This window comes from Macrobrachium rosenbergii, chromosome 53 (genome assembly GCF_040412425.1).
Source record: "Macrobrachium rosenbergii isolate ZJJX-2024 chromosome 53, ASM4041242v1, whole genome shotgun sequence".
NCBI lineage: Eukaryota > Metazoa > Arthropoda > Malacostraca > Decapoda > Palaemonidae > Macrobrachium > Macrobrachium rosenbergii.
The window spans coordinates 46,467,406-46,477,436 of record NC_089793.1 but is presented as its reverse complement, the minus strand read 5'-3'; the positions used below and the strand labels follow the sequence as shown (position 1 = coordinate 46,477,436).

Sequence of the window (10,031 nt, the reverse complement as noted above, 5' to 3'; positions counted from 1 at the left end):
TAGGGTGTTTAGCAGGATATTTTCACGTCCTGTAGCTTATTTATTTATAGGCAATAATCATGTCTGTGTTAAATGTATTAGAGTTATTGTCCGGCGAGGGGTGGCAAGAGAGACTAGCAGAGTTAAACAAAGATGAATTGGAGCAGGTGGCTCAACATTTAGAGGTAGATTATGATGTGTCTGTAAGGAAGGGGTTATTGCTGCTACAGGTGTATGAACATGTTAAAATGGTAAAGACCGGTGAGGAAGGGAAAGTTGGTAGAGAAGTGTTGTCAGTGGAAATTATGGATAGGCAAATCGCCTTGAAGCAGTTGGAGTTTGAGATGGAAAAATTTAAGGAGGAAGCTAGGAAGAAAGGCAACATGAATTAGCAATGAGGAGTACAGTTATTGCTTCTTCCTCTACTACTTCAAATAGGTCCGTTACCCCTGCAATTAATTTGGCACAGGCCTTAAAATTTGTTCCCTGCTTTGAGGAGAAGAATGTGGCCGAATTCTTTGTCTCCTTCGAGAGGATAGCAGCTAAGTTGGAGTGGCCTGTTGAATTCTGGACCACCCTTATTCAGAGTAAATTTACAGGTAGAGCTCAAAAGGTTTATGTAACTCTGAACTAGGAATTATTGTCAGATTATGAGAGTATTAAGCAGATTGTGTTAAAGGCATATGAGTTGGTCCCTGAAGCATATAGGCAGCGTTTCAGGAACATGCAGAAGGTTAAGGAACAAACATATGTTGAGTTTGCCAGGAGTAAAAAACATGTGGAGTATTGGTTGAAGTCCAGAGAGGTTGAAGACTTTGAGAAATTAAAGGAATTAATTTTAGTAGAGGAATTTAAAAGGTGTGTTCCAGATAAATTAAAAGTCCATTTAGAAGAGTTAAAGCTTGATGTTTTACAGGAGGTGGCTATCGCCGGTGACGAATATTATTTGTCTCATAAAAATCCATTAGGGGAAGATGTTAAGCCAAATTGGATTAGGGTGAACAGGAATAATAATGTCTGTAACAGTGGTACTAAAGTGTTTACTAAGAATAATGTTAAAGGTAATAATGGTTTTGGAAATAGTAAAGTGTATCATGGTAATTTAAATAAGGGTGGTAATGTGGTATATGATCCCGAGAAACTGAGGTCAAGAGTTTGTTATTATTGTAATAAGAAGGGACATGTGAAAAGTATGTGTTATGCCTATAAGAAATCTTTGAAGACTACGGGAAAAACAGTAATGAGTATTGACAGGAAGGAATTCAATCCTGTGTCTTCCACCAGCACTGGAAAATGACTATCCGGTCCTTCAGGTTTTGAGAAGTATTTATCTTTGGGTAGAATCTTTGCTGTAAATGGTTTGTATGTAAGGAAGGTCAGAATTTTGCGGGATACTGGCTCAGCTCAGTCATTAATCCTGCAGGAGGCGTTGCCGAGTGATTTTAGGGGAGGAAATGGAGAATATGTATTGTTATCAGGACTCCCTAATTTGGTAAAATCATACCCGACTGGTCTGTTTCATTTATCTTGTCCTTCCTTTTCAGGAGAATTGAAATTGGCTATTATTGAAAAATTTCCTGTGAAGGAAGTGGATATTGTAATAGGGAATGATGTGGCCTTTACTAATATAACCTGTCCCATTTTGGTAAGCCCTGATAATGAAATAGCGGTAGTTACTCGTTCTAAATCTTGTAGTGTTGACGCTGCAGAGTCAACAGTAGATGTAGAACTGAGTAGCTTAGAGAGTAGTGGTAGTGTAGTAACAGATAGTAATGTTATGTCTTGACGCATAACAATAATCTTGAACATAAGTTACAAGGGCTATGTGATAGGTCAGTGTGGTCAGGCTTAGGACAAAATAACCAAATACTTAATTTATCCTCTATAAATGTAACTAAAATAGAGAGAGAAGTATTAAGCTTAGGTCTTAATTTTTGTTTAGGCACAAATAAAGAAGCTTTAGTTTCAGGATTAAGTTTCATAAATAATTTTAACTTTAAACATAGTGATTTTCAAGTTAATTTTTTAAAAGGCCTAGTTGTTAGCAGTTTTACTAATGATAAAATAGAAATTTTACCTTCCAGACATAGGATAGCACTTGATAGTTTAGCGAAAAACAAAAATATTAGAGTGATGAAAGCAGACAAGGGCGGATCTGTAGTGGTTATGGACGTAATAGATTATAATTTAAAGGTTTATAGATTACTTGGAGATGTGAACACATATACTAAATTACCAAAGTTGCCGTCTGTCACTGCCGTTCAGATAGAATTTAATAGACAAGTTAGAAAAATAGCAAATACTCTAAATAATAAAGAAGAAAGAAGTTTGATTTTGAGTAAAATTTCTAGTAAAATGCCATCCCTTCCGTATTTCTATGGTATTCCAAAGGCTCATAAAGAAGGTTGTCCACTCCGTCCAATAATCTCAACTTGCAACTCATACAAATCCGTACTAGCTGAATGGCTGGCTAGCCAACTCAGCCCATACTTAGGAGTTTTCTCAAATGCACACCTGTTACATTCACTAGACTTTAAAAATAGGTAAAAAAAAATAAAAAAAAAAAAAAGATTGGTAGTGTTGAAGGAAAGATGATGAGCTTAGACGTAACCGCCTTATTTACAAATGTTCCGTTAGAATTTGTATTGTCCAAATTGAAAGAGAAGCACAATCAGGGAATTTTGGTGTTGCCAATAGAAATAGATAGTTTTTTAGAACTAATTAGACTTTGTGTAACTACGACAGTTTTTTTCATTTAATGGGGAAGGATATAAACAGAAGTTTGGAGTAGCAATGGGTTCGCCTTTGTCACCGTTATTAGCAAATCTGTGCATGGAATTTATTGAAACTGAGATATTAGATAACTGTCCCCCGAATGTAAAACCTGTGCTATGGTATAGGTATGTAGACGACATTTTCATAATATTTAGAGGCACTGAAGAACAGTTTAACGAGTTTTTTAACTATGTCAATAGCATTGTTCCTTCAATACAGTTCACAGTAGAACAGGAAATTGACCATCAGATAGCATTTCTTGATGTTTTAGTGTTGCATGATCCTTGGACAAAAAGGTTTAATTTTACTGTCTTTAGAAAGCCGACTACTATGAGATTCAGAGGCGTCGTGCACGGTTTTTTTTATTTTACTCCTTATCAAAGAATCGGATGAAGGTGAAAGTTGGCATATGAATATTTCACAACCATACATTTTATTTTCTAACATCATCTTGTACCTATGACTTATAGTTTTAGCTGATCATAGAAGAACACACCACTTTCTGTAGTCAGAGACATTAAAAAGTCATTCATGGCTTAGAAGACAGTAATGACGTTTACCTGTGACGTTACAAATGGCTCCACCCTCTAAGCTACGTCATAATTCAGGATAATACTGAATTATCTCATGAAGTTTAAGAATTGAATTACTGACGATGAAAATACATTTCTCAAGTAGTTGCAAAAGATGCTAAATGATCACCAATGATCAAATAAATAAACCTGAAGGCCAAAATTATACATTCTGCTACTATTACTACCACTATTGCTGTATTTCCACGGCAGCATAGATGCCCCGCCCACATCAGAATCTTTCAGCTATTCATAAAGACTTTGCAAATGTTTCTTTATTGTGTAATGGGTCCTGGCCTCCCAGAATTCCGGGTTTTCATTTGAGAAATGTATAAAGTAATTTTCCAAGTTAAATATGCAGTATTGCAAATGAGGAACAAACTCATGCATTCAGGGAAGGAGTCCTGTCAAAGAAGCAGTGACTGAAATGTCGTAAGTTTTGGTAAGTTTTCAGCAGTTCTCATCCAGGCAAATAAATGAAAGTTCATACCGTTATAGCCTTGGACATCACATATTCGATTTATTATCTATATGTAACTATGTTTTACTTTATTGTAATAAAAATCATCATTTCTATTGGCGATGGAGCTGAGCATTATTACCCTTATGAAACAGTACTATATGGCACAAACCTGAGAAAGAACGTGCGAGCGAATGTTTTGTTTTATTTTTTGGTATTTAGAGTTTCGTTATTCATTTCGTTTTTCATTTTAAATTTTTCTTTTAGCCTTTTATCTTATTTCATTTTACTTATCCTTAATTCATGGGTGACAGGGCATGACAATGGGTAGACATGCCAGTTCCAGTCACCCTCAAGCATATATAATTACCGATTATCGTAGGAAACGTAGCTGACCTGAGGAAATCAGCGATGACTCTGAGGGGGAACAAGGGTTGCCATCGTTCCCTTTTTCCTCTATCATTGTTACTATTGGTGTGGGTATATCTTAAAAATATTTCAAATGAAATGTATTTTACTTTTACTCTGTGTATTTGTAATTCCCCTTTAAATGTACAAATGAAACACCAAAAACTATTCATAATCTATTTACAAATCACAATCATCATCACTATCAAGGAAAAGATCATCATCATCCTCATCATCACTGACTAAATTAATGATGACTGGATCCACGTAAGTCTCCCGGATGTTGTCCAATTCCCAGTACTCCTCCTCAAAATGACGTGATTGTCTAACTGCTCCTGCCCACACTTCCGGGGTAGCAGAAAGCCTTGCCTCCTCCAACCTGGCCTGCAAGTCAGACCGCGTAAATCGACGGAGCGATGAACGCACTTGCCTCTTCATATGACCCCACACCTGTTCAATGGCGTTGAGCTCTGGGTGAGCGGGTGCCAAGCGCACAACTTCGTGGCCCCACTCCCGGATGATGTTATCCACCACATATCTCCTTTCCGGACGATTCTTTTGGCAAACGAGCAACAGCTCAGATTTTGTGGCCAAAGGTGGGAACGATATCCTACGCTGCTCCAGCCACCTGTCGAGAAAAGTTAATTAATCATTATTAGAGTGAAATAGACCATAGAATGCTAATTTACATACCGTTATTACTGTATCATTAAACTATGATTTGATATTGTTTCCATCAAGAATAATTTACTGACTTCACACAGTTAATAGAATATTGAATCATATGAAATTTCCAGTCAAGTCATTAACTTTAATGCGTGTGTATACGTATTTCATGATGTCTATATATATATATATATATATATATATATATATATATATATATATATATATATATATATATATATTATTGATTTATTGTAATTACCTTACGAGATCCGCCTTTCTGTTTGCTGACGTAGGGCATCGACTCTCCTCGGTTAGTGTGCTGTGATATGGTGCATTATCTAGCACAAGAACCGATGGCTCCGGGAGGGACGGTAGAAGCTGTGTCGTAAGCCACTGTTCGAACAATTTGGCATTCATTTCGCCATGATAATCTCCTTGATTGGACTTAGCGGGGTAGCACAGATACGAGCCTTCAATGAAGCCTTCATTGGTGCCAGCAGCTACCACCACAAATCGTTCACCTTCTCCTGGAGGGACCTGACGGCTGTAAGAGGGACTGGTGATATCCTGCGTGGTGTCTGCCCATTCCCTGCTATGGGTCATTCTAGTGGTGAACCAAGTTTCATCAACGTACACCACCTTCCTTCCGTCCTCCCTGAGGCGTCGTAGATCCCGTAGAGCATTAATTCGGCGGCAAATTATATCCAGAGACTCCTTCCTCACATACATTTTCCGTTGTGTAGTTTTATACTTGAATCCCAGAGAATGCAGGAGGCGGATTACTGAACTCGGTGATGTCCTTTCTGAGATAATGCCAGCTGTTTTAAGGTCCATTGTTAGAGAGCCAACCGTAAAATACTCCTTCTCATCAAACTTTCTGTGGATAAAGCGACGAATCGCACCAACAGTAAAGTTATCAAAGGCGGATGGTGCTGATGAAACTGGTGTTACTGACGATGGTGAATGACATGAACTGGAGGTACGGAGGCTGACTTTGGCCCTTACTGCCCCTGCAGTCATGCCCAAAACTTGTCCAACGCGGTCATAAGGCCTTAAAGGACAGAAAAGAATATATAATTATAATTATATATATATATATATATATATATATATATATATATATATATATATATATATATATATATATATATATATATATATATATATATATTAAAGCAATTATACATTGATTATGGAAAACAACAAATCTTAAATCAGATGGTCCATTGCTGTACTGATAACTTGAATACATTACTGGTTGTATTTAGCTTTCCCAAAAATCTTCTCAGAACAATAATAATTCTATAAAGACTGAACAATCCTTTTACACCTCTCTCTCTCTCTCTCTCTCTCTCTCTCTCTCTCTCTCTCTCTCTCTCTCTCTCTCTCTCTCTCTCTCTCTCTCTCTCTATTGCTTTCTCCCTTCACTACATAATGGGTACTCAATGGAAATGTTCACAATTCAAAAGGCATTGCAATAGTTATATTTTTTTCGCAAAATAAAAATCAGACTGGAAGTATTTACGTAATCTGGAAATCGATTTCTTACCTGTTCAAGGAGTAGTAAGTACTACCACGGTTTTTCTCTCCCGTATACAAGGTTGCAAGCCGCAAGGCAAATGCAGTTTTGCAACCACGGGGACAATTCCAAATCTTATTAGCCATTCTTTGATCTTTTGACAGGTAAGGGTTTAAAGCTGACGAAACCAAGTGAATGAGTTTGTAAGGTTTATGGGCGGGACTAAATTCGTCATAGATTGTTTACTCTACCTACGTCATAAACGTTTGAGGATCCTTGCCACGTATATCCCTGGATACGGCATTGGCAAACCAATTTTACTTTATAAAAATGAAAACTATCGAATTTCATTACTAGATATATTTCTCGATATATTTGTATGGTTGTGAAATATTAATATGCCAACTTTCACCTTCATCTGATTCTTTGATAAGGAGTAAAATAAAAAAAACCGTGCACGACGCCTCTGAATCTCATAGTAATTCAGAGAATTACATACATTTTTATTCCTTTCACAGCCAACAAGTAAAAAGTAATATTATCATGAATTTTGTAATTAGAGCATACAGACTTTGTGACCCCCACCTTTTAGATACTGAACTGGAACATATAAGACAGACATTTACGAAACTATGCTACCCAGCACATTTCATTGAAAAAGCGTTTTGTAGGGCTAAAAAGCAAATTTACAATCCACGTCCACGTAAAGAGATGAAAAAGATGCAATTCCTTTCATTGCCTTTCCACCCTAATTTCTTGAGCACACAGACCCTCATTAGTAAATATTCTGACGACAATGTAAACTTAGTATTCAAATACGAGAACACAATTAGGAAAAGACTGGCTCGGAACAAAACCAAAGAAGAAATGAAGATAGGCGTAGGGGTGTATGAAATACCTTGCAGGGGTTGTAATCTTAATTATTACGGGGAATCTGGGAGGAGTATGCAAATTCGCATTAATGAACATCAAAGGGCATATCAATCAATGTCCAACAATAACGTGCTAGTCAAACATAGCTGGGAATGCGACCACAGAATCAACTGGGAAGGGTCTAAATTGCTTTACAAGAACTATAATGTCAATGAGAGAAGATTAGTCGAGGGGCCGTCATCAACATGGGGAACTCGATGGAAGGTAATAAGTCGTTTACAACAGAAGATAGTTTTATCAACAGACTTATTTGTTCTACTTATATAAAAAATTGTAATTATAGAAATCCTTGTATACCACAAGTCACCCCTGATACTGCCGCTATCTCTGCCTCTCCCACCCAGGTAACGGAGTTGCAAACAGCTGACTCCGGTGCAGGCGCCTATGCTGGTTTGAGAAGAGAGGAGGCTGTAAACAACCGTGGAGGTAGTCACCTGAGGAGATCGCGACGGTTGGCTGGTTTGGAGACAGAGAACGAGGGAATTACCTAATTATCATTTTTGTAAAGAATGCGTCTTGTTTATCCTTGCTTTTAAAGTTTGTTTTTAAGTTCTCATAACCAAGACTGTCATTTCTAGCTGAAGAAGGGAGCTGAGCAGACTCTCGAAAGCTCCTGGAATTCATTTTATTGTTTGTAAATACAGTACTTTACATAAATGTGGATTTTGTATTTTATAAACATATTCACGGGATTGTGAAGAAGATTTGCGTTATGTCTAATGTTATGTCTAAGCTAAAACCCAACTGGACTAGAGAAGAGCTCATTAGGGCCCAAAAACAGGATTATAGTGACCTCCCAATTGATACAGGTGAGAGTTTAGATTTAACTTCTCCTAAGTATCGAATAATTAATCAAATATCATATAGGTTGAGCAGGCCTGTGAATATGGATGATATTAATTATAATGTAACAAAGCAAATAATGGTGCCTATTAGTTACAGGAAGGAGTTGATGTCTTTGGCTCACGAGAACGTGTTGGCTGGTCATTTTGGTGTTCGAAAGACAGCCAGCAAATTGCTGGAGAGTTACTTCTGGCCAAAATTGAAGGCGGACATTAAGAAATTTGTGGGTAGTTGCTACGTCTGTCAGAAAGTTGGTAAGCCCAGTCAGCCCATTCCTAAGGCACCTTTATGCTCCATTCCTGTTGTGTCTGAACCTTTTAAAGAGGCGATATTGATGTGGTCGGGCCCTTACCTAGGTCCCGTAGTGGGAATGAATACATTTTTACTGTCATGGACAAGATGTCACGGTATCCGGAAGCAATTCCACTTAGGTCTATTAAGAGTCCAAAAATTGTTGAAGAATTAGTAAAATTTTCCACTAGATTTGGGATGCCGAAAGTTGTCCAGTCCGATTGTGGCACTAATTTTCTTAGCAAATTTTTTCAGGAAAAAATGAGGGAATTGAATATCAAACACGTAACTTCCTCTCCATATCATCCAGAGAGTCAGGGGGCTCTAGAGAGGTTTCATCAGACTATGAAATCAATGATCCGGAAATACCGCTTGGAACATGGGTCTGAATGGGATAAAGAATTACTCTTCTTATTATTTGCTTTCAGGTCAGCTCCAAGTCAGTCTCTTGGTTTGTCCCCATTCAACTTGGTGTTCGGTCATTGTGTTCGTGGTCCATTGGATGTCGTAAAGGAATCGTGGGAAGGTGACGTTCCAGAGATGAATTTATTAGATTACGTGTCGAATTTAGGTGAAATATTGGGTAAGGCCTGGAAGTTTGCTTGTAATAATTTGTTGTGTAGCCAAAGAAGGATGAAGTACTTCTTTGACCGGAGAACTAAAGTACGTAGTTTTACCGAGGGTGATAGGGTGTTAGTTTTGTTGCCCTTACCCAGTAACCCGTTAAAAGCTGCTTCTTCAGGTCCTTGGAAAATTTTAAAGAAAATTAACGAAGTAAATTATTTGGTTGAGACTCCTGAAAGACGTAAACCGTTCCAACTGTGCCATATTAATATGCTTAAAGAATACAAAGATAGGGATGAGGTAATTCCTGTGGCCACAGTTGAGAATATTAAGGGGGATGATAATAATAATAATAATAATAATAAATAATAATAATAATAATAATAATAATAATAATAATAATAATAATTCTTTTCCAGAGGATAATGACGATAAATATGTTGATGACGGGAACTGGCCGTCAGGCAATAAAAGGTTGTTAGAAAATTTTGACGTGTCAGTGGCTCATTTATGTCAGAATAAACAAAGGTCTTTAAAACAGTTGGTTTTTTAATTCAAACAATTATTTTCAGATGTTCCAGGTCGAACCACTGTTCTGGAACATGATGTTGATGTTGGTGATGCCACTCCTGTAAAACAATCCCCTTATCGGTTAAATCCATTTAAGAGTGAGGTAGTCTCAAAGGAAGTAGAATATATATTAAAACACGGGCTTATTGAGCCCAGTAAGAGTCCTTGGTCGTCACCAGTAGTATTAGTAAAGAAACCTGATGGGGATTATAGAATGTGTTTCGATTACAGGAAGGTAAATGATGTAACTAAAACAGATTGCTATCCCTTACCTCGTATAGAGGATTGTATTGATCGCATGGGTAAGGCTAAATTTATAAGTGAGTTTGACCTGTTGAAAGGGTATTGGCAGGTTCCATTGTCGAAGCGGGCAAGGGCCTTGTCAGTTTTTGTAACTCCACAAGGTTTATTCCAGTGTAAGGTGATGCCTTTCGGTATGAAAAATGCT

General features: G+C 37.4%; 1 protein-coding gene across 1 annotated transcript; it reads right to left on the bottom strand.

Moving 5' to 3' along the window:
• Positions 1 to 4,357: 4,357 nt before the first annotated feature.
• Positions 4,358 to 6,645, bottom strand: LOC136834431 (uncharacterized). The gene is made up of 3 exons (XM_067097031.1): positions 6,413 to 6,645; positions 5,123 to 5,914; positions 4,358 to 4,822 (listed from the first exon to the last, which is right to left on the bottom strand). The coding sequence occupies exons 1-3, from the start codon at positions 6,526 to 6,528 to the stop codon at positions 4,375 to 4,377; spliced, it is 1,356 nt and encodes a 451-aa protein (XP_066953132.1). The 5' UTR covers positions 6,529 to 6,645; the 3' UTR covers positions 4,358 to 4,374.
• Between the last annotated feature and the right edge of the window lie 3,386 nt (positions 6,646 to 10,031).